General features: G+C 37.7%; 2 protein-coding genes across 2 annotated transcripts; one reads left to right on the top strand and one right to left on the bottom strand.

Annotated features, from left to right (window-relative positions):
* Nucleotides 1-5,500: 5,500 nt before the first annotated feature.
* LOC114748301 (anaphase-promoting complex subunit 13-like) lies at nt 5,501-6,465 on the top strand. The gene is made up of 3 exons (XM_028936667.1): nt 5,501-5,598; nt 5,720-5,773; nt 6,111-6,465. Exons 1-3 carry the CDS (start codon nt 5,523-5,525, stop codon nt 6,170-6,172), a joined length of 192 nt encoding a protein of 63 aa, XP_028792500.1. The 5' UTR covers nt 5,501-5,522; the 3' UTR covers nt 6,173-6,465.
* Nucleotides 6,466-7,374: 909 nt separating this feature from the next.
* On the bottom strand, nt 7,375-24,746 carry LOC114748302 (uncharacterized; the record flags this gene model as incomplete). Its single annotated transcript, XM_028936668.1, has 13 exons — nt 7,375-8,289; nt 8,364-8,501; nt 8,844-9,201; nt 9,325-9,426; nt 9,513-9,605; nt 10,201-10,448; nt 11,114-11,179; nt 19,736-19,856; nt 20,532-20,750; nt 21,684-21,901; nt 23,270-23,594; nt 23,920-24,023; nt 24,492-24,746. Coding segments are annotated over 13 exons (3,162 nt in total), but the record flags the coding sequence as incomplete, so codon positions are not given.
* Nucleotides 24,747-24,891: the final 145 nt, after the last annotated feature.

Genomic DNA, 24,891 nt, shown 5'->3' with positions numbered 1-24,891 from the left:
AATAGTTATTACTAAGTGTCAAATGAACTCAAATTTGCATTGGAATTATCATTAAAGAAGGAAATTATCAAATAAACAAAGTGACAGAGAGCCCAATATGCAAAACTTTATTTATTAAATTAGTTATAATCGATAAACTTTAAAATTATGTGCAGTCACAAAATTGTCAATGATTCTTGAAGGTATTTTGCAACGTGAGGAATGTGGTTTCGCAGAAAATATATTATTTAGGCAAGGAACTGAGCTTAAAGTTGTGTAGAAATGTCCAACTAATTTCCTTAAGCTCGCAAAACTGAATTAGGTAAAGAGAAAACACAAATGTATTTTCAGAAATTTTCATGTACTGTTACTTGAATTATATGTTCCTTTGATGAATAGAGTCTATATAATAAAATTGTACCCAAAAAGTGGAAACTTTACGAGCAAAACAAAAACGATAAGCAACCTTAATAATTTACGAAAATGATAGAAAACTTCCCTAAAAATTTACAAGAAAAGTTCAGACATTTTCAGAAAAATTTCATTTTCTATTGCATGAAGTATTACTCGTTTTTCATTGAAGAGGAAAGCCTATGCTTCTGGGTTGCTTATAAATAGAATGACTGACATAAGTTGATAGCAAAAAGTAACACAAGAAGATTGAAATCCCAAAATATATCGGTGTTGTTGCTGGCTAGCCACTTGGTGGTTTATTAGGAAGATGAGTTCGGCTACAAAGAAGAACACTGTCGGGGACAGTATTGGTTATGGTACTACTTATCATAGCTCACAGAAGTCTTCAAAGGGCTCAACTTCAACAGAAACTAAGGTCATCGGAGACAGCCTTGGTTATGGTTCAACATATAATTCACAGAGTTCTTCAAAGAATTCAACTTCAAAGGGACCTGATAACGTTATCGGAGACAGTCTTGGTTATGGTCGTTCTTGAAATGATTGCCGGTAATCAAATTAAAATATTTTACTTTTTATTTGTACAATTATGTTACATAGCTTTTTTTAGCTAATACTCACTCCACCCCTATGTATAATTTAAAATGTTGGGGGTAGAGCCAGTTCTCACACTTCGTACATGTCTAAAATTTTAACTCACCCTTCTTTTTTTTTATCTTCACCGATTATATGTCTATGGGGTTCAACAAAAAGACTTTACGTCTCAATGTACGAATTGCTCATCTCTTGTTTTCAAACATTTTCTTTCATATCTCTCTCCTTCTCACCCTTTGCATAAATAATTAGTATACTTGAAAAAAAATTATATTTCTTACATAATTATTACTTTTATCTAATTTTAGCTACATTTTTTATCTACATAATTCGGTTATTTGTATATCATATATAACAAAGTAGGGAGTATATTTTATGTATTAATTTTTAGTTGTTATTTACATGCAGGTTCATGTGGAGGAGGGACCTATATAGATACATATGCTGGAACAGCAAGGATAGTTTATTTTGTATGCCAGACTTGATCATGTCTTCTATTTAATTGTTGAAATTATATATTCGTGTCTTATTTTTGTATGTTACGATAATGTAAGTGGTAATCTCTAGAATATTCCATTTACAGCTTGGAAGTTATATGGTTTGTTTGTCCACACACACACACACACACACACACACACACACATATATATCTGGGCCTTACCTCTTGTTGTAAATAAAATCAAACTAATACGAAATGCCTGAAATTGAGGGCTATGTATAGCTAATGAGCTTGTGATGCTTTGATTTGTCTTGCTTGAAACTTCAGTCTATATACGGGCTAAAGCATGGTGCCCTGGATCAAATCTGGACCATTAATCAATTTCGGACGTTACGTTGATGCCCAAGGAATATCGGTGATATATATTCCTTAGGAAAAATCTCTTAAAACGTTAGCTACATAATCCAATTTTTTTTAAGTCACTAATTAAGTCTCTGAAAGCTTTGATCAGGTTATATGACTCACAGAGATTTTAAAATGTGATGACATGATAATAATGGTCCACTGTATTTAAGTATCGTTATGTTATTAACAACTTTAAATTTTAAATTAAAAAATTTTCTGTCTTCATAATGCAGTTGCAATGAATGTTAACTAGAACTTGATCACAACATAACTTTAAAAATTGACAAGTTTAATTACTCTGTTTATAAGTTTGACTTCTAAATTAACTTTTCTTTTCTTTTTTTCATAACACACCTGCAATAATTATTAGCTAAAGCTTGATCATGATACAACTTTAATAATTAATAAGTGCCATTGACAAGTTTGAATTCTAAATTAAGAACTTTCCTTTCTTCCTAGCTAACATATTCCCAGTAAAACATTTTAGAAAAATATAGAAAAGAACTTTAGTGCAAGATAGCCTTAAAAATTACCAAGTTTCCAATTGTTTTGTAATGAAGGGGCATTGAAGTAATTTTGTCAAAATTTTAAACCATTTTTATGTCATATAACCTAATTAAGAATTTTGAAATTTAGTGAACCAAATGGGAATTTTGGTTATTCAAATAGGCTTTGCAAGGGGTTTTCCCTATTCCTTAATTCATTCCAATATCATTTGTAATAGGTTGGAAAGTGGAATCGTTTCCTTTTAGTTTCTTAATTCTTACTTCAAAGTTGATTTTCTTAGGGTCCTTTCTTGAACAATGCGAGGGTCCCTTCAATACAATTTAAAAGAAACTGGGATGCATTTTCAGAAAAATTTCACCTGCTTTTCCATGGAATCTTTGTGTACTTTTCATTAAAGCAGAGATCCTACGCTAGTTATGTATATAGATACGCCCTAACCTTCAAACCAAAAAAACAAATAGAAGATTATTGTGGATCAAAGAGTATATATATTAGTGTTGTTTGTGGCTGCTTGGTGGCTTTAGCAGGACGACGTTCTTCAAATACTTCAACTTGGAATGGAACTAGTACTGTTCGCAGAGGTGCCTTTTGGGGGGGGGGGGAACAGAGATAGGTGACTTTGAGGGGGGAAAATGAGGAGTAATGTGATAAAATGCCTAAATTCACAAATTCTAAATTAGGTCCATGAATCAATTAAAGATTTGTAAAATTTATCAACATGATTTGAAATTTTCCTATTTATAAGAGGGCTTAGTACAGTGTAGATTGTTTTCTTAAGTTTAATTCTTGTAAAGTAGATACTTTCTTTATTTTTAATATATGTCATTTTGTAGTGTTTCAAAAAAAAAAAAAAAAGGCATGCTTCGCAGATCATGCTACTCAATAAAAGGGTTAATACTAAAATCGTATCTTTTGTATTATCCTAAATTTTGAAGTTAGAGTGAACAAGATGCCTAGGAGACTTAAAAATAATTTATTTAGTAAAAGCCTATTTTCAAGATAAGAAATTAAGAAAAATTAAGAAAAATAGTTATTAAAAATTTGTAAAGACCCAAAATAATTAAAAAATAATAAATAACTATTTTGCAAAATAAAAGAGTTTATGAAAGAATTTATTTCCTAAAGTGATAAAGATAATTCAAAAGCTAATTTCATAAATTAAAGTTTATTTTATGAAGAAATTTTAAAAAAATAGTTAGAGATTGATTTTCAATCAGGAAATTTTGGAAAAAAAAAATTCATGAGTTAAGGAAGCCAAATGTCAAAAAAAAAAATTATAAAGGTTGAGGTGCATCCAACATCATAATGTATTTTGTAGTGTATTTAGCACCTTAAAATATTTTTTAAAATATTTTTTTGTGCACCTAGTACTTTGAATTATTTTTGTAATTGGATCTAACATGTTAAAATATTTTCTGATGCATCTAGTACTATAGTAAAAAAAAAAAAAGTACTTCAAGGTGCTAAACGTACCTAGAAGATATTTCAAGGTGCTGGATGCATTACAAAATACTTTAGGTCCTGTTTGTTTCAACCCCATTGCAGGTATGTAATGGTAATTCTTGTTGCATTACCATAAATGATGTGTTTGGTTGGTCTTGTTAATTCATTTTTGTGAATTTTGATTTTTGCCTAATTTTGTGATTTGTGTCGTCGCTGTAACTCTAACTCATCGGCAATAAGATGGAGGAGGCAGAGGGAGGAAATTTCCTTTAATGACATTTTTGTCTTTTCATAATTATTTATATTTAAATTAATTAAAAAATTAATGTCGTCTCTCATCCTTTTAATATCATACCAAACAAAAACATGGTAATTAAAATTGCATGCATTATAGATTGCATTGCATTACATTGCATTCATAACTTGGATGCAATGGAACCAAACGGGCGGCTGTTAGGTGTACTCAATTAAAAAATTAATGTCGTCTCTCATCCTTTTGGAGGCATGAGGTGCTGTTTGAAAATTATAAAAGAGATGGAATGCTCTCATATTGATGGAATTTGAGTAGTCTAAGTGCATTACATGAAACATAAAGTTGTTAGCATAAAGTATATGTTGTTGGTGCTGTTCAGTTCTTATGAAGTTATACGAGAATGTTGAAAATCTGGAAGTTAGGAACTAAATAAAAGCTGACTGTTTTGATAAAGTTTACGAGTTAAAGTTATCATAAATTGGAGAGTTAAGCATGTACAGTTTTCAGAGTGCTCTACGGTATGTTTGAGGATAGTAAAGTTTGATTTATGAAAATTCTCAGCTTCTGTTTCGGCCTATGTACTTGGATGGGAAAGAATTGAGTTTTGTTGAATTTGAACCTTTTAATGTGCTTAGAAGAGGATTTTATAGAGCTGAAAATTTCATTGAAGTTTGCTGTATGGTATTTACAAATATTAAGTTGTTGATATAGAATGTTAAACAAAAGTTTAAGCTGATGTTTAGATTGCTGGAAAAATTTCCAGATTGTATAATGTTTCTGTTTGAAATGTTTTGAGGGTAAAAGCTGATTATAATTGAGGAAAGCTGTTTGGATGCCAAGAAAGTGTGTTTTTCTTTAATTAAAATATCTCCATCTCCATGTATACAAGGAACGAAGGGAATAACATACACAAGACTGTCAATGAATCCTTCAAGATTTTTCCAATTTTTCTTTTTTGATTTAGGCATTTGAAGAAAAATGTTTCATAATAAACGAAACCAAAAAGACTTACTCTTGGGGGAAAAGAAAATAATTCATGAAGTTTTGATCTAGAAATCATTGTGCAAATGTAAGTGTTATGTGTATTCTTCTCCATCTATTTTAATTTTCTTTTAATTTTGAACCTACCATTGTCGATTGCTTTATTTTCTTTACTTCTTTTTCAATACTTGCTTGGTAACCAGCATTGCAAGTCTCATTGAAGAGAATTTCTAATGTTAAATACTCAAAATTATGAGCTTGCTGATCTACGGCCGTAATTGATCATGGTTGAGAAATGAGCCTTCGATCCTATCTAATTTTAGATCTACATTTATACCACAATTAACATTCTGTTTTTTGTTTAATATATCTTATACACTTACGTTTTGCTCCGAACTTGTTGGGATTAGGATGCTTATGTTAAAGATTTGTGTCAATTCTTTTGCTTTTCATCCCCGCTCTCATGTCTTTTTTTACACGAATAGGGCGTAGGCTGTTGAATGATCGAATATGGCAGAACTGAGCTTGGGTATTCTTGTTGATATTGTTGATGAGGAATGGATGAGAGATACACTTCCTGATGATGGTATGTTCTTACTCTGTTTTATTGGGATATAAGCTCCTGTGGTTACAAACATAACGAAGAATGTCTCTGTTATAGTCATTTGAGTTTGATGTAAAAGCGCCTTAACCTATTGTTCTCACAGATCTTCTGCTACCTTCAACACTGATAGTTCGGACAGATGATACTGAGGACTTACGTATGTTATTCTAAATCTTAATTGAGTGATGCTCTTTATTATTCATATAAGAGTTTCTGGATAAACTTTCTTCACTTCCATAAAAATGTAAAAGCTTAAATTCAACACGATTGTTAGGTAACCTCATGTTTGTTGGTCTATAAAATCTTGTGACGCAACATAAGAGGGGGAAATAAAAGAAGAAAGAATGAAATTCTCTCTTGCTAAAGATGTCCAGATTGTGAAAGCATATCTTTGGACGCCTGTGCGGGAAACAAATGACGGAGATCATAATAATTGTGCGCCTTTTATCGGATATTTGTATCCAATATTTACACATTGCTTTGCTGTCAATCAGATCAGGAGACGCAACAAGTCAATGCGGATGCTTGGCATGATCTAGCCGTGGGCCCAGAATAGAAACCTTATTTGTCAACGAGGGTCGTCCCTCGCGATAAGTGGATGGTGTTTTCTTTATTTTTGTGTCATATCATCCATTTTCTACTTCCGTCAAGTCAAATGTTGAAGTCCTAGTTTTTTTTTTTGGTCATCTACATTATGTAATTAGAGAAGGAATGTGAATGAGATATCGACTTAATTAGATAGCCTCCTGCGCGATCTCATTTATTTTATGTCATCTAAGGTGCATATAATGCATCCTACTAGCCCTCATAACAGATTTATATCCATGCAATTAGTTCTGTGGTTGAAAAGTGGCATATTGATTAGTGGTCAATCCGGTCATAAGATGATTCTTAACATAAGAAATTCACAAGTTAGTAGCTTCCGGTGCTGCCTATGTTGATGTTATCTGAGTCCTTGACATTTTCCCTCCCATATCGAGGAAGTCAATCAAAATGATTCTTTTTTATTTTGTTTTGGTGAACAATCAAAATGATTCTTTGCTTGACAGGATCATTCTACTTTTGATTTGGATCTAGAATACTTTAGCTAGCACAACTTTGCATCCTAATTACGGTTTTCACACATAGCGTGCTTTGCTTTTTATTTTCTTTGGTCCGGGCTGTTAATCCAATGAGCATCACATTACTAACAGACACTGTTCTTTGTGCGGATCAATTTATCTGCTCAAATATAATTTTTAAGCATTAATATATGAATATGGTTTGCAATTTGAGCTGCGAAATAGTTGATGACTTCTGGCCTTAATAATTCTGTGCAACCTGCAGAAAATGGCAACCTTGGAACACTCAGACCTTTCTGCTCGCGCAACATTAGTGCGCAGTAGCATTACAGTATGATGTTTTTTTTTTTTTTTGGTGGGGGATGGGGATAATGCGTGGAATGGTTGTATTTATAATGCATCAAAATTGAAGAGAACACATTACCAAAAGGTAAAAATAAAGAAACCAATCATTCAGCGTTCTCGGAAGCCTCTTTCGTAATGCATCAGACAACATATTGGCATAACTGCGGACGAAATTTCCAACGAAGAGGGGGAATATGAAGCTTCCCGGGAGAAATATATGTACTCCAGAGGCTTGTTGCAGGCCACTTTAATAGATTGCCTTCAATGGAATGCTTTATTTACAGACAAAAATAACTTGAACCACACAATCATCTCCCGTGAGCAAATATCAGAAGCACAGTAAGAATACCAATCATGCGAGGAAGTCTTTCAAGGATGCTACAGTTGGTGGTATAGTAGTTGGGATGCTGCCCTTCTCAGAGTCTGCTACCTGTCGAGGGACATCTGGTGGTACTGAATTCCTCGTGGATGCATTCTGATTCAAAGCATTCAATGGCATTGTTGTAGCTGCAGGAGGTGTTTGTGTCAATTCAAACTGCTTCAAAGCATTCATTGGCATTATCGTGGTTTCCTGCTTCAAAGCATTTATTGGCCCTGTGGCAGTTGTAAGAGTTGTAAGTGTAGATCCACACTGCTTTAAAGCGCTCATTGGCACTCCTGTTGTTGGAGGTGTTGGTGGCAGTCCACATTGCTCTGTAGCAGTTGCTGGTTCTGTTATGACTGTGGGAAGTGTTGGTGCAGATTTTGAACGCTTTAAATCTTTCATTGGCTCTGTTGTGGTTCCAGGAAATGTTGGTGTTGATTTAGATTGCTTTAGAGCCTTCACGGGCTCTTTTGTGATTGTGGGAATTGTTCTTGTGGGTGCAGTTTGCTTCAAAGCATTCATTGGCACTGTTGTAGTTGCAGCAGGAAGTGTTGGCATTGGTGTTGATGCGGATTGTTTCAAAGCGTTCATTGCCATTGTTGTGGTATTAGTGGGTGCCTCCAGGGCCAAAGGCTTACCTGTTGACTGCTGTGAATTTTGTGCAGCCGTTGGTGGTTTTTTCTGGGTGGAGAAAGGAGCAGAGAGAGAAACCATCCCTGGAGGTAAGATTTCAATTGGTGGCTGCTTTCTTGCTTCTGCCAACGTCGTAAGCTTAGGGTCCTCAAGAGATGCAAGAAATGCAGCTGTAGCATCTGTTTTGTGCGATTTCATAGGCTCAACCTCTCTTTGAAGCATTTGGTTCCAAGCTTGAAGCATGTTCATTGAAGTTCGACGTCCATGTGCCTGGTAATATTTTCAAGGTTATGCTATACGTACTTTAAATGTGGGATCAACTAGTTGCACGAAACAATTCTTACATGAGCATGAAGCACAGCTTCCGCCAGCATCCCAGTATCCTGCCATGCTTTCTCCATTAGGCCGTTGTCACCCAAAAGACTAGCAGCAAATGCAGCTTCTCGTCCCAAGCCAAGAGTGACTAAATTACTCACCAAACCCTGAAACGCATAAAGTAATACCTCATCTATGATGGAGAAAACATATTGAAGATTGCCATTGAACTGCTCAAAAAGACTGTTAGTTTCAAAAGGATCAGTGTAGGCGGTCTCAATGTGATCTTAAATAAATTGCACACGCTTTGCTATGAATCTTTGTTTTTTAATTTATATATTATTATTATTATTATTATTATTATTATTATTATTATGCATTACTATGCATTTTTTGTTTTTTGTTTTTACTTATTCTAGTTTATATACATGAACACAAAATTATGCTTAACAGGCATCAAACAAGAAAAAAAATAAGTTGATTTGAAAAGTCAGATTAAAAGCGCCTACACTTAGCCGTGTCAATTCACCGTGATTTGCAAGCCGCAACGATAATCCTCTCAGTTCGTGACCTTTTAGAGCGCCTTTCACTGAACCAGCAGCAGCTAACCTCTTAAGAGCCTCGCGAGCAATTTCAACCTGTGCAGTAGCGTCCGCAGCATCAATGAGATCCAAAAACTCCTTTGCGAATTTAACTATGCCCTGAACAGCTTCAACAATATCTTCTTTTTTATCATTTAAATTGAGGATATCATTCAAACCAAGACCGGGATTATCATGTCCTATGTTCGTACTATTGCTCATGATAAGAAGGCATTGAAGAGCTCTCTTCAAATCATTGCTTTTCATTGCCAGATCAAACTCCAACCTGCATAACATAAAAGGCAATATATTTAACCGTATCTTGACATAGGTTGTATGAATAGTGGTAGTGATTCAAGCCGAAGTCCATCAGATTGTTCATGCAATTGGCTGCAAGAATACAGCATACCTCTTGGATATTCCAGGTAAATGAAGGGCTTCAGCAGCATAACCCATTCCCAGCATAAATTGCGCCAGATCATCATGGTGTTCTCTCCCAAGCCTGCTTGCCCTGTTAAAAAGTTAAAATATTATGTTAGATATACATATTCACTGCTGACTCCGTAAGGGTGAACAAAGAGAAAAGCAAAGCGATACCATTTAACTGCACTAACAGCATCACCGTAGGCAGCAAGGCATCTACACCGAATACCAGGATGACTAAGGGATAAAGCATGAGCACACATGTACCTGCCAAATACATGAATCATCAAGAAAGCTATTCAAAACAGCGTCTAACATTAAACGAACGACTTCAGATTTGACCTCTATCAATAAACAAGAAATGACCATGCTTATCATGCAAGTTTTTGTTAACTAGTGCTAGCACAACAAAAGTCAATACTCAACATAATCAAAAGATATCTACTCATCTTTTTTTTTTTTTTTAACACTACTGAAACAATATCTATCCACTAATCAACTGCAGGCTATACAGTTCATAAAAATTTGTCGTACTTAAATCCTGCGTAATGGTGTTGCACACAACTACTACAACCAACTTCAACAGAAAAATCATTCGAGCATCAATCACATTAAGAGCAGATGTACAGATAAAAAAACACCAGGATAAGTTCACACATAAATATGTTTATGTGTGGAGAAGAAATTTTACAGGACACATCTAGAGAATTAAGCTATTTAATGTTGAGTTCAAAATTAGAATATTAGATGCTTGCGCACATATATATGACTGCAGGTCTACAAAAATTGAACACATTCGATATAAAATGGAAAATCAAACTTTTACCAAACCAAACAAAAATGAAACTACAGTCCTAGTTACCGGTCAATTAGCCAGAGCACTCCATCTCTGACCCCAACCACAACCAGAGGCCCAACTGGACGCTTCTGCTCCATGGGGAAACGAGTAACTGCAACAGACACTCCTCCACCACCAACAGCTACCTCGCTGGCCTTTTTTTCTTCAGCTTTTATCATCCAAGAATCATTTCTTTCAAGCTTAGGTTGTTTTGTATACATTAAGAAGGGTGGCACTGAAGGAGCATGCTGAAATGAAGCCAATCGCACTACCTGGAGAAACATTTTGCATATATTTAAATGACGAAATGGATGAATCATCCAAACACGAAAGATAGACAAAACCAGTGATGTGATAAAATTGTTGAAAGGATGATGATAATGAAAATGAAGGCCAAAATAACAAGCATTTTCTCCTATACTGTAAAATAAATGCAGAAGATAAAGAGGATTAAAAAGAGAACAGGAAGGAGGAGGAAGGAGCTGGCACCTGACATAAGACCAACATTAAACCCAATTCAGAAAGCGCACTAGGTTTGACGAGTTGAAGGATATTCGACTATTATACCAGAATGATAAACCTTATAGCTTATCCAAGAAGCAAAACAGACTATAGTTATTCAGAACGATACCCCAAAATACAGTTTCCAAATTCATTCGTTGCAGGAGTGCATGTTTTGCAAAACAATTACAGTTTGAACTAGGCACAAATGTCCACGTTAGTTATTCACCTAAATCAAGTGTATTTCAGGGACAGGCTTAACTTCTCAGATAAAAAAAGCAAGAAGAATAACTTTCAATCAAACTTGAATTGATTTTAGGAAGTCACAGTTAAGCATATCCAGGTAGAAGATATTACTATTGAAAGAAAGACAAAATACACAATGAAGAATTGCAATGAATATCATAACTTAGAAAAGCTGCCAGCCTTTTTTTACCTGTAGCATTGGTGGCCTCAATGATATTCTTTCTTCTTTAGTAGCTTGGAGGCCATCAACAGTAATGAAGGAAAGGAGACGACAATGGAGTAAACTTCTTCCTTAATCATATTCGGTATGTACAGGAGTGATTATATACAGAATGAATACAACAGGCCTATTAAAGAGGGGCCGAGAATCAAGCTACTGTAATCTGGAAACAATTTGAAATTTAAACTCCTATAATAATGGCATATCAAATCTCCTTAATCACCGTGATTTCCTACACTCCCCCTCAAGTTGGATCATAAATGTTAGTCATGTCCAACTTGCCAACAAGGTATTCAAATTTGTCTTTGGCTAACCCCTTTGTGAGTAAATCTGCTGTTTGTTCCCTTGAGGGAATGTATCTCAGATCAATTGTTCCTCCATCAATTTTTTCCCTTATGAAATGTCTATCTATCTCCACATGCTTTGTTCGATCGTGCTGAACTGGGTTGTGTGAGATGTTAATGGCGGCCATGCTATCCGAATAGAGTTTAATGGGTAGGTTAACATTCATCCTTAACTCTTCAAGTACCCGTTTCACCCATATACCTTCACAGATTCCAAGAGCTATGGCTCTGAATTCCGCTTCTGCACTACTTCGAGCGACCACACTCTGTTTTTTACTTCGCCATGTGACAAGATTGCCCCAAACAAAGGTGCAATACCCTGAGGTTGATTTTCGGTCATCCTGGTCACCTGCCCAGTCAGCATCTGTAAACATTTCAACCTTCCTCTTATCAGATTTGCTGAATAATAGTCCTCGCCCTGGAGAGCCTTTCAAGTATCGTAGGATCCTATAAACCTCATTAAGGTGTTTCTGTCTCGGATCATGCGAGTGTTGACTCACCATACTAACTGCAAATGCTATGTCTGGACGCGTGTGGGACAGGTAGATCAACTTCCCCACCATGCGTTGATATCTTCCCACATCTACACTTTTTCCCAAGTCTTCTTCATCACTGATCTTGTCAGCTCTGATGGGAGTGTCACTTGGTCTGCAACTAATCATATTAGTTTCCTTTAGGAGATCCAGGATATATTTTCGTTGTGAAATATAAATCCCCTTTTTTGATCTAGCTACTTCCATTCCAAGAAAGTACTTCATCTCTCCTAGGTCTTTAATTTGGAATTCTTGTGCCAGTGCTCCCTTAATTCTATCAATTTCTGTAAGATCATCCCCTGTAAGTACAATGTCATCCACATACACAGCTAGAACTGTGATTTTTGCATGCTGGTGTTTAAAGAATAGGGTATGATCACTTTGGCCCTGAATGTAACCTTGAGTTCTTAGGACTTGAGTGAAGCGATCAAACCATGCACGAGGGGACTGTTTTAGTCCATACAGCGACTTTCTGAGTTTGCAGACTTGCCTTGATGTCCTTCCGGGAAATCCTGGAGGTAACTTCATGTACACTTCTTCTTTCAACTCTCCATTGAGAAAAGCATTTTTGACGTCTAGTTGGTGCAATGACCAATCTAGATTTGCTGCTAGTGACAAGAGGATTCTGACTGTATTTAACTTCGCTACAGGGGCAAAAGTTTCTGTATAATCCAGCCCATACACTTGAGAGAAGCCTTGTGCAACAAGTCTTGCTTTATACCTGTCAAGGGTACCATCGGCTAGATATTTAGGGGTAAACACCCACTTGCAACCAACTGGTTTCTTGCCTTTTGGTAGATCTACTACCTCCCATGTTCCATTTCTTTTCAAAGCCTCCATTTCCTCTATAACTGCTTGCCTCCATTCAGGAATGGCGAGTGCTTCATCTATGTTATTTGGAACTTTGACACTGTCGAGATGAGAGATAAAGGCATGATACTTCGAGGAAAGTGCTTTATATGAAACAAATCTTTCGATTGGATGCCTTGTTCTAGGCTGTTTCCTCACTGCAATAGGCAAATCAAGATCAACTTTCTCATTACTACTATGTGGCTCCTCATCATTAGCTACCTCTTGCCTTTTTTCCAGGTCTGCCTCCGGTTCTGCTTCTTGGCACATACGGGGTGCCTGAGGGACTTCACTTATCTTGTTTTTCCTTGTATAGAATTTTACAGCTTTGGTAGTGTCTCCCCCTGGATTAGATTTTCCTGTATCACTAGGCACTTCCTCTTTTTCGTGTTCCTCAAGTGTGGGGTTGTCAAGTAAGGTTTCTAAAGGCAATTTGGACATGAGTTGGGGTTCCAGTTCCAGCTGTAGATCAGGTATAATGGGGATACTGGTGGTGTCACTTTTGTCATTCAATTCGCTCCAATTCTCCCCCTGAATTGAATGTTTAGGATAGTAGGGAATGGTTTCATGGAAACTGACATCACAAGTGACAAAGAGGCGTTTTGTTGCTGGATCATAACACTTGTATCCCTTTTGAGAGGCAGAGTAACCGAGAAAGATACAGCGTAGGGCCTTAGGGTCAAGTTTGTTTGAGTGATGAAGGTGAACATAAGTAGTGCAACCAAATACTCTCAAGGGTAAGGTGTTTGCTAGGTATGGAATTTGGTAGTGATCATGTAGGACTTGTAAAGGTGTGCGAAAAGACAGGGGTTTGCTGGGCATTCTATTTATGAGGAATGTGGCTGTGAGAACAGCATCACTCCAGTAGTATTTTGGGACATTAGTACTGAACATAAGTGCCCTAGCAGTTTCAAGAATGTGCCTGTTTTTTCGTTCTGCGATACCGTTCTGTTGAGGACTATAAGGGCAGGAGCTTTTATGGGAAATGCCGTGATCTTTTAGGAAAGTAGTGAGGCTCTTATTGAAGTACTCTGTGCCATTGTCAGTGTGAAGAGTTTTGATGGTGGTTTGAAACTGGGTTTGGATCATATGGTAGAAATCTATGAAAGTTTGATAGACCTCAGTTTTATCTTTAAGTAAGAAAACCCAACTGACCCGTGTGTGATCATCGATAAATGAGACAAACCATTTTGAATGAGTGCGATTGGACACACGTGAGGGACCCCACAAGTCACTATGGATAGTTGCAAAAGGTGTGGAAGCCTGATAAGGAACCCGTTGAAAAGAGGTTCGATGATGTTTGGCCAATTCACAAGAGTCACAACAAAAATTAGTGCAATCTTTATTTGAGCAAATTGAGGGAAACATTTGAGACATGTAATGAATATTTGGATGTCCTAAACGTTTGTGCCATAACTCCAATTCACTAGTCCTAGGGAGAGACACTTTATTACAAAACTTAACATGCTGATCATTACTTTCATCTAAGTAGTAAAGTCCATCAAACACCTTCGCAGTGCCAATCGTCATCCCCGTGAGCAGATCCTGAAATACACAATGAGTAGCAAAGAAATTAGCGTTACACCGTTCATCCCTTGCTAATTGGCTAACAGATATTAAGTTACATTTCAAATTTGGGACATGAAGTACACAGCGAAGCGTTAAAGTGGCAGAAATTTTAACACTTCCAATGCCAACTACTAGAGAATCAGAAGCATCAGCAATCTTAACAGTGAGTCGAGTCTTAGCGGGAGTGTAAGAAGAAAATAACGAAGCATCATCTGTCATATGGTCGGAAGCCCCTGAGTCTATTATCCAGCAATTACCAGTACTCATACCTTTAATGGTTGCCAATGCTTTGAAGAAATTACCTCGTTTGACCACCGTAGCAGTAGGCTGTTTCTGAGATTGTTGATTATTCTGCATAGTGGTAAGCATTTCCAGAATTTTGTTGAGTGGGTCACTGTTTTGGATTGACGAGGAGGTACTTGGTTCATCAGTCCTTGAAGCTTCTGCCACAAAACCACGGCCCCTACCCTTCTTGGGCTTCCAATCAGGTGGCTTCCCATGTAAATCCCAGCAGGTTTCCTTAGTGTGTCCTGTCTTTTTGCAGTGTTCACAAATGGGGCGATTCTTGCCATGTCGTTGTTCAACAAAGCGGGCAGCAAGGGCAGATACCTCGGTGGCACTATTTCTGGGTGCTGGGTCTCCCGTGAGCATGACCTTCCTCCGTGAGTCTTCTCTGCGTAGTATTGCGAATCCTTCACGGACTGATGGCAGTGGTTCTTGGCTTAGAATCCGTCCCCTAATATCATCAAATGCTGAATTTAGTCCAGCGAGTAGTTCAAACAAGCGCTCCTCCTCAACTTTCTTTCTGTGACTAGTGGCATCCTCTGCGCACCGCCACTTTTCTTCACTGATTAAGTCTAATTCCTGCCATAAAGAAACCTTTTCCAGGTAGTATTCATTCAGGCTACGGGAGTCTTGCCTCAACTGCCACAGCTTGGTCTTTATTTCGAATATTTGGGCAGCACTTTGACCGTCCCCGTACGCTTCTCTCGCGGCTTCCCAGATGTCTCGTGCAGTCGGTAAGAACATGAAGCTCTTCTTCACCGTGGGAATCATCGCATTCACCAACCAGGAGGACACTAATGCATTTTCGGATCTCCAGCTCCTCAATGCGTTGACATCAGACGGTGGAGGAGGAGCTGTCTCGCCGGTGACGTGTCCAAGCCTGCCACGACCGTCGAGTGCGAGGCGCATGGATTGAGCCCACTCTCGGTAATTCTCTCCCGAGAGTTTTTCTGGAACAATGAGTACCGCCGAGCCTTCAAACCCAGCAGCGACGAGGCGCGAGGCGCCATTTGCGGAGGAATCACCAGTTGCCTGAGCCGATTTTTTGGGTATCGTCTCTGGCTGCGTGTTCGACTCACTGTTAAGATTGCTGATGCTTCTGATTCTCTAGTAGTTGGCATTGGAAGTGTTAAAATTTCTGCCACTTTAACGCTTCGCTGTGTACTTCATGTCCCAAATTTGAAATGTAACTTAATATCTGTTAGCCAATTAGCAAGGGATGAACGGTGTAACGCTAATTTCTTTGCTACTCATTGTGTATTTCAGGATCTGCTCACGGGGATGACGATTGGCACTGCGAAGGTGTTTGATGGACTTTACTACTTAGATGAAAGTAATGATCAGCATGTTAAGTTTTGTAATAAAGTGTCTCTCCCTAGGACTAGTGAATTGGAGTTATGGCACAAACGTTTAGGACATCCAAATATTCATTACATGTCTCAAATGTTTCCCTCAATTTGCTCAAATAAAGATTGCACTAATTTTTGTTGTGACTCTTGTGAATTGGCCAAACATCATCGAACCTCTTTTCAACGGGTTCCTTATCAGGCTTCCACACCTTTTGCAACTATCCATAGTGACTTGTGGGGTCCCTCACGTGTGTCCAATCGCACTCATTCAAAATGGTTTGTCTCATTTATCGATGATCACACACGGGTCAGTTGGGTTTTCTTACTTAAAGATAAAACTGAGGTCTATCAAACTTTCATAGATTTCTACCATATGATCCAAACCCAGTTTCAAACCACCATCAAAACTCTTCACACTGACAATGGCACAGAGTACTTCAATAAGAGCCTCACTACTTTCCTAAAAGATCACGGCATTTCCCATAAAAGCTCCTGCCCTTATAGTCCTCAACAGAACGGTATCGCAGAACGAAAAAACAGGCACATTCTTGAAACTGCTAGGGCACTTATGTTCAGTACTAATGTCCCAAAATACTACTGGAGTGATGCTGTTCTCACAGCCACATTCCTCATAAATAGAATGCCCAGCAAACCCCTGTCTTTTCGCACACCTTTACAAGTCCTACATGATCACTACCAAATTCCATACCTAGCAAACACCTTACCCTTGAGAGTATTTGGTTGCACTACTTATGTTCACCTTCATCACTCAAACAAACTTGACCCTAAGGCCCTACGCTGTATCTTTCTCGGTTACTCTGCCTCTCAAAAGGGATACAAGTGTTATGATCCAGCAACAAAACGCCTCTTTGTCACTTGTGATGTCAGTTTCCATGAAACCATTCCCTACTATCCTAAACATTCAATTCAGGGGGAGAATTGGAGCGAATTGAATGACAAAAGTGACACCACCAGTATCCCCATTATACCTGATCTACAGCTGGAACTGGAACCCCAACTCATGTCCAAATTGCCTTTAGAAACCTTACTTGACAACCCCACACTGAGGAACACGAAAAAGAGGAAGTGCCTAGTGATACAGGAAAATCTAATCCAGGGGGAGACACTACCAAAGCTGTAAAATTCTATACAAGGAAAAACAAGATAAGTGAAGTCCCTCAGGCACCCCGTATGTGCCAAGAAGCAGAACCGGAGGCAGACCTGGAAAAAAGGCAAGAGGTAGCTAATGATGAGGAGCCACATAGTAGTAATGAGAAAGTTGATCTTGATTTGCCTATTGCAGTGAGGAAACAGCCTAGAACAAGGCATCCAATCGAAAGATTTGTTTCATATAAAGCACTTTCCTCGAAGTATCATGCCTTTATCTCTCATCTCGACAGTGTCAAAGTTCCAAATAACATAGATGAAGCACTCGCCATTCCTGAATGGAGGCAAGCAGTTATAGAGGAAATGGAGGCTTTGAAAAGAAATGGAACATGGGAGGTAGTAGATCTACCAAAAGGCAAGAAACCAGTTGGTTGCAAGTGGGTGTTTACCCCTAAATATCTAGCCGATGGTACCCTTGACAGGTATAAAGCAAGACTTGTTGCACAAGGCTTCTCTCAAGTGTATGGGCTGGATTATACAGAAACTTTTGCCCCTGTAGCGAAGTTAAATACAGTCAGAATCCTCTTGTCACTAGCAGCAAATCTAGATTGGTCATTGCACCAACTAGACGTCAAAAATGCTTTTCTCAATGGAGAGTTGAAAGAAGAAGTGTACATGAAGTTACCTCCAGGATTTCCCGGAAGGACATCAAGGCAAGTCTGCAAACTCAGAAAGTCGCTGTATGGACTAAAACAGTCCCCTCGTGCATGGTTTGATCGCTTCACTCAAGTCCTAAGAACTCAAGGTTACATTCAGGGCCAAAGTGATCATACCCTATTCTTTAAACACCAGCATGCAAAAATCACAGTTCTAGCTGTGTATGTGGATGACATTGTACTTACAGGGGATGATCTTACAGAAATTGATAGAATTAAGGGAGCACTGGCACAAGAATTCCAAATTAAAGACCTAGGAGAGATGAAGTACTTTCTTGGAATGGAAGTAGCTAGATCAAAAAAGGGGATTTATATTTCACAACGAAAATATATCCTGGATCTCCTAAAGGAAACTAATATGATTAGTTGCAGACCAAGTGACACTCCCATCAGAGCTGACAAGATCAGTGATGAAGAAGACTTGGGAAAAAGTGTAGATGTGGGAAGATATCAACGCATGGTGGGGAAGTTGATCTACCTGTCCCACACGCGTCCAGACATAGCATTTGCAGTTAGTATGGTGAGTCAACACTCGCATGATCCGAGACAGAAACACCTTAATGAGGTTTATAGGATCCTACGATACTTGAAAGGCTCTCCAGGGCGAGGACTATTATTCAGCAAATCTGATAAGAGGAAGGTTGAAATGTTTACAGATGCTGACTGGGCAGGTGACCAGGATGACCGAAAATCAACCTCAGGGTATTGCACCTTTGTTTGGGGCAATCTTGTCACATGGCGAAGTAAAAAACAGAGTGTGGTCGCTCGAAGTAGTGCAGAAGCGGAATTCAGAGCCATAGCTCTTGGAATCTGTGAAGGTATATGGGTGAAACGGGTACTTGAAGAGTTAAGGATGAATGTTAACCTACCCATTAAACTCTATTCGGATAGCATGGCCGCCATTAACATCTCACACAACCCAGTTCAGCACGATCGAACAAAGCATGTGGAGATAGATAGACATTTCATAAGGGAAAAAATTGATGGAGGAACAATTGATCTGAGATACATTCCCTCAAGGGAACAAACAGCAGATTTACTCACAAAGGGGTTAGCCAAAGACAAATTTGAATACCTTGTTGGCAAGTTGGACATGACTAACATTTATGATCCAACTTGAGGGGGAGTGTAGGAAATCACGGTGATTAAGGAGATTTGATATGCCATTATTATAGGAGTTTAAATTTCAAATTGTTTCCAGATTACAGTAGCTTGATTCTCGGCCCCTCTTTAATAGGCCTGTTGTATTCATTCTGTATATAATCACTCCTGTACATACCGAATATGATTAAGGAAGAAGTTTACTCCATTGTCGTCTCCTTTCCTTCAATGCGTTGACATCAGACGGTGGAGGAGGAGCTGTCTCGCCGGTGACGTGTCCAAGCCTGCCACGACCGTCGAGTGCGAGGCGCATGGATTGAGCCCACTCTCGGTAATTCTCTCCCGAGAGTTTTTCTGGAACAATGAGTACCGCCGAGCCTTCAAACCCAGCAGCGACGAGGCGCGAGGCGCCATTTGCGGAGGAATCACCAGTTGCCTGAGCCGATTTTTTGGGTATCGTCTCTGGCTGCGTGTTCGACTCCATCTCAGTGTCGGAAGATTCAGATGTCGCCCCCCCTTGCTCTGATACCATGAAGGAAAGGAGACGACAATGGAGTAAACTTCTTCCTTAATCATATTCGGTATGTACAGGAGTGATTATATACAGAATGAATACAACAGGCCTATTAAAGAGGGGCCGAGAATCAAGCTACTGTAATCTGGAAACAATTTGAAATTTAAACTCCTATAATAATGGCATATCAAATCTCCTTAATCACCGTGATTTCCTACAAGTAATCAAGGCTAATTCTCCATGCTCAGCTACTGCTTTGGCTTGTGCCTCTTTTATTTTTTGCTCTTCTTTCATCTTTTTAGTTTCTATGTCAATTTCTACTACCCCAGCATCCACAAAAACAATTCTGAGCACGAAAGGAGTAAAAGTATAATAAATCATAAAAAACCTTCACTTTTGTTCCTCAGGTTGAGGTAGTAAAGAAAGGTGGTTATATTATGCATAATAGTTTATCTTATGACAAAGACTTCAAGTTCTGTTTAATCTACAAGCACCACTCCACAGCATCATATATCTATACATAGACAATATACAGAAAAATAAATGAACTAAGGTTCAATTTTGCCCTGGAAGTTTTATTGTGAGAGCTGTGGGTATGTGAAAGTTTGGATCAATATATCCTGAAGTGCTAAAAAAGTGATCAATGTCACCCCTAGTCATTATATATATTAGCAGTCAATATTCGTTTTTTAACAGTTAACATTAGTATTTTATTGGTTAGGGCGAGTTTACCCACTCTTTTTTAACACTTTCGGGAGATATTGATCTCAAAAACGTTTGTGGATACCTACAACTCCTATGCAAAAAATTTTAGAGCCGAATTGGATCTTAACCTATTTGTTGGCTTTCTAGAAAACAGTCAAGGAATTAACAATGTACGTAGCTGTTCACCATTGCCACTTTCTAACCAACTGATGCAGTCTAACAGAAAATGAAGGCCAATTAAACAATTAAACAAATACTAGGAAGTATAAAATGGATACAAATTAACAATAAATAGTAGAAAGAGGGCATGGCTTACTCTATAGTAGTAGGTGTGGCCACAAACAACTGTCTACGTTGCCAAACAGCACTAGTGGCATATGGAATTGCCACATCTCCCAGATATCTGAATTGAGGGCGCAAACAAGAAATGACTATGTATCGATGGTATGCAAAGGCACACAACTCAACAGTTTGGTCCCACGCCGTCCATTCTGGCTGAGGAAGTAGACCACCAACAGGCTGGAAAGTCTCCCAACTGAATCAGAAACACGATTAAATGTGACATCAAACTAAAATAAAACATGAAATTAATCCTATCAGTAAAACCAACATAGATCACAGCATCTCTAGCATTCAGCTCAATATTAATCTGATTTCCGCAATGAGTTTAAAGACTGAGAAGCAATGTAATTAAAATAATAAAACTCTGAGCTACTTTTAAAACCCATAATTGGCATCCCGTGTCGTAGCCGTCCAGACAAGAACTTATAACGAAAAAACAATCCAAACAAGGGTGAGCAAGAGAAGGCCGGGGACAGGAAGATAAGGTTTTGAGTTCCATGAAGTAAAAATTGATGGAAAAGGCATTCCAGAATTCACACTTCAGGGACTGCCTAGTACTTCACATGATATGGAATTATGTATGAACTACCTTAAATGTTTGCATCTATTCTCAAAATATGTCCAAGAGGACAAGGGGAAGTTTCTCATTGCTTTGAAAGGGCTAAAGGAGAGAGGGTTGAAAAGTTGGAATTACTATGCAGCTAACATTCATTTTCTACTTAGAGAATCCTGTCCATTAAGTTTGGCAATATAACCATGGTTTCAGAAGATTAGTCCACATGTTACTTCGTACCGACATCTGAAACCATGGTTTGGTTTCTATCCACAATTGTATTAGTCTGTATGATCTCACAGCATTCACAACCTGTCAACCATTGCTTCTCCATGACGGGCCAAACAATAGTTATAGCTTTGAAGAAAGGAAGGATAAACCTCAAGGAAGCAATGCTAAGTACGTTAAATAAGAATAATAAGTTTCACCTATACAGTGGAAAGCTGTTTGCCTGTCAACCGCTACTTCCCTCCGTTGGGCAAAAGAATAGTACTTAACTTTGAAGACATGAAGGGTATAAACCTTAAGAAAGCAATGCTAAGAATGTTAAATAAGAATAATTATAAGTTTCACCTGTACAGCTGAAAGTTGTTTTGATATGTGGTCCCAGCTGAAGATCTATGCGAAGAAAATCCGTCATCAACAGTAGCGAAAGAAGAAACACCAATGCCCCCATAACCTGATAAGGGCATTGATTGGGTCGTTGAAATACCGAAAGCAGAAACTGGGCTAACTCTCCTGGATGTTTGGTAAGCAATACCAAGAAGTGTTCCTCCATGCAAACCAATGGCCTGCAACAGATACATGAGAGGAAAATTCGTTAACATGTCAATCGATGCTCCCGTATTCAATGAGTACTTATTTAAGAATAACTTGTTTAGTTGTCTTTGTGTACTAGATATGCTATGGAAACAAAAAAAGGAAAAAAAACAAAAGAAAATTTGTATACAAATTTATGCTACTTCTATATAAAAAAATCGCATCCTCTTCTCATAAAAAGGAGGATATTTTCTTGAAAAAAGCCAGGACCTTAGAATTTTTAGTTCTAGAACACTTCCTACCACTAATTTCATGGACGGGGTCTTCGAAATGGCATCTTGGTTTAGAAAGTAAATACAAGATGCCCCCACTATTCAAACATTTCACAAGTTAGTTTATGTGCTCCAAAAATGCAATTACCTGTACATATCAACAGTTTCCCTCCTATGAATCGGTTCTGGTCATTAATCAGATTCCAGATGTGATATGGTTTCGAATGATGAAGTGCACAATTCCAATAAGATTTCATTCTTGAACAAAAATCAATGTTTTGATTTATTTCATTTATTCCATGACTGGAACATGGGAGATACACATTGCACCATGATTTTGAATCAAAAGAGATATTTCAAGAAATGGCGAAGATAATTTTGATTCCATTAGTAACTAGGATTCGGAATCTCACACATTGATCGATCAAAGAGAGATTCAACAACTAAAAGAAAGATCAAGTCTTTGTTGGGATCCTTCCTTTCTTCAAAGGGAACCAACAGAGATAGAATCAGAGTGATTCCCTAAATACCTTTCTGGATAATACTCAATGTCCCGGCAATTGTGTTTGAAAGTGTCTTAGCACTCATCTTGTTTAATATCTATTACTTCGTCTCTTATTATAAGATCCTTTTAACTAAATTGCGTGGTTTAAGAAAACAATTAAAATTAGTTAAAAGTAATTAATATGTAGCAATACAATTTTTTTCCAAATATGTCTCTGTATATAAATAGGTAGATGTGAAAGAGTAATAGTGAGATAAATAAAGAAAAAAATGTATTAAATGCAGTAAACTAGAAATAAAATAGGTAATAATGTATTAAATGTTTAGACAAACTTAAAAAGGATCTTATAAAAAGGGACAAACTTATTCAAAAAATTAGATATTATAATAAGAGACGGAGGGAGTACTCAATTTCTGACCAAACAATATATAATTGCATTTCCAGTAGCTCTAAGCAAGGACACGTCCAAGTTATAGTCATAATTAACAGTTTTTGCAGATTTTTGTTTTTGGACTTCACAGGTGCCTGAAGTATGTAGCCAGGAACGCAAGAAATCATATAACTTAAAAGAAGGATAACTATTTTTTATATGACAAACGCTACAGAATGAAGAAGATTCTTACTGGTTCACTCCGTGCACCTACAGACCTCATTAATATATTTGAAGTTCCATCATCTAACAAGATACGGACTTGAACAGAACCTGTGGAAGCAGCAGAAGCAGCAGCTGCCGCAGCATGTGCCGCCGCAGCTTCTTTTGCTTTTCTTGATGAACCACCCTTAGGAATTATAGGAATTCTTGGAGGTAACGCAGATTCCAATATAGCAAATCTATCACGACATGTGTCCCAAGCAAGAATCCTTGCAATCCCAGAATCAACAATTGACCAGTCACCAACCTTGTAGATAGAAAAGAATGGAAAATCAGGCCAAGTGATGGCAAGATACCTGCAATTAATTTAACATAATTTATAAGGTTTTTGTTTTTCATATTCACAATCATTACAAAAAATTTTAGATTGGAATAGAAGCAAGTGTTAACTGAAGTCTAAAGCAAAAGGATTACAACATATATACCACAAAAATGATAGAAAATCATACATTATAGACAGTGTGACTATATATATGAAGACGAAAAGTTAGAATTTTATTCCTAAATTTTAGAGTAAAAATAAGAGGGTGCAATTCATTTTGAGTTAGAAAGCAATTTTTTCCCCAAAAAAAGAAGGAAGGAAATAATATTGTGGGAGCTGCAAAATTAGGGGTCACTTACTTTCCAGAGCTACTCACTGAAAGAACTGAATATGAATCATGTGGAATAGGTGTATTAATGTGCTTCCTTCCTTGCTTTATAAGCAAGGGTTCAAAAAATTCTCTCTTAGGGTGTGTTTGGTATGAGGGATTTGGGGGGGAGGGGGGGAAGGGGAGGGGTTTTAATTCATTTCCCTTGTTTGGAAACACACAAATTTTAGAGAGGAGGGAAAAAATTTTAAAATTTCCCCTCCCCTCCCCTCTTCAACTCCCCTCCAAAATTGGGAGGGATTAGAAGGAAAGGGTAATATTTTGTCATATTATGACCATTAACCCATATTTGTCATGTGTGACCATTTATGTCTATATTTTGTCATGTTGTGACCATATGTCTATATTTTGTCATGTGTGACCATATGTCCACACCTTAAATAAAATAAGAGCAAAATTATCCATATTAAAATATTTTTCCCTCCCCTCCCCTCTTTTTTTATAAATCCAACAAGATAATATAAAAATCCTTCCACTCCCTTCCCCTTCCCTTCCCTCCACTAAAATCCCTCCCCTCCCTTCCTCTCATTGAGCCAAACATACCCTTAGACCTCCCTGTTTCTGATAAAGAGCTGCTTTTGCAATAGACGGATTTGCTGAGTTGCTTAGCTGAAAATTTAATAGCTGTAGTTCCCTTCCAACAACATATACAGCAGAATTTTCTCCGCCATCTCTTGGTATTGGCAGGGGAGCCACTGATGGAAGAGATCTAGCATCAAACTCACAGATAATAACACCAATATTGGTTCCCGTGACAACAAGATGTGGCTGCAAAGCATGTGCAACCATACAATACACCTGCAGCGCAAAACAATGGCAAAATTAGAGATGATTACATGTTTGACTAATTTCCTAAAACCAATGTATCATGATAAGTATAGCTATTTACTTGATACACTTAATTACGTTCAAATTTCCATGATTTATCCCCGTAATTCAGTCT

Source organism: Neltuma alba, unplaced genomic scaffold, assembly GCF_004799145.2.
Source record: "Neltuma alba isolate B1F8T4 unplaced genomic scaffold, ASM479914v2 tig00005681_pilon, whole genome shotgun sequence".
NCBI lineage: Eukaryota > Viridiplantae > Streptophyta > Magnoliopsida > Fabales > Fabaceae > Neltuma > Neltuma alba.
This window is presented reverse-complemented; position numbering and strand designations above follow the sequence as displayed.

Excerpts from the sequence above, each read along its gene's own strand:
- LOC114748301 (XM_028936667.1), top strand. The coding sequence starts at position 5,523 with ATGGCAGAACTGAGCTTGGGTATTCTTGTTGATATTGTTGATGAGGAA. Across the intron at positions 5,599-5,719 it reads AGATACACTTCCTGATGATG|ATCTTCTGCTACCTTCAACA; the intron begins GTATGTTCTTAC and ends TTGTTCTCACAG. Across the intron at positions 5,774-6,110 it reads AGATGATACTGAGGACTTAC|ATCAGGAGACGCAACAAGTC; the intron begins GTATGTTATTCT and ends GCTGTCAATCAG.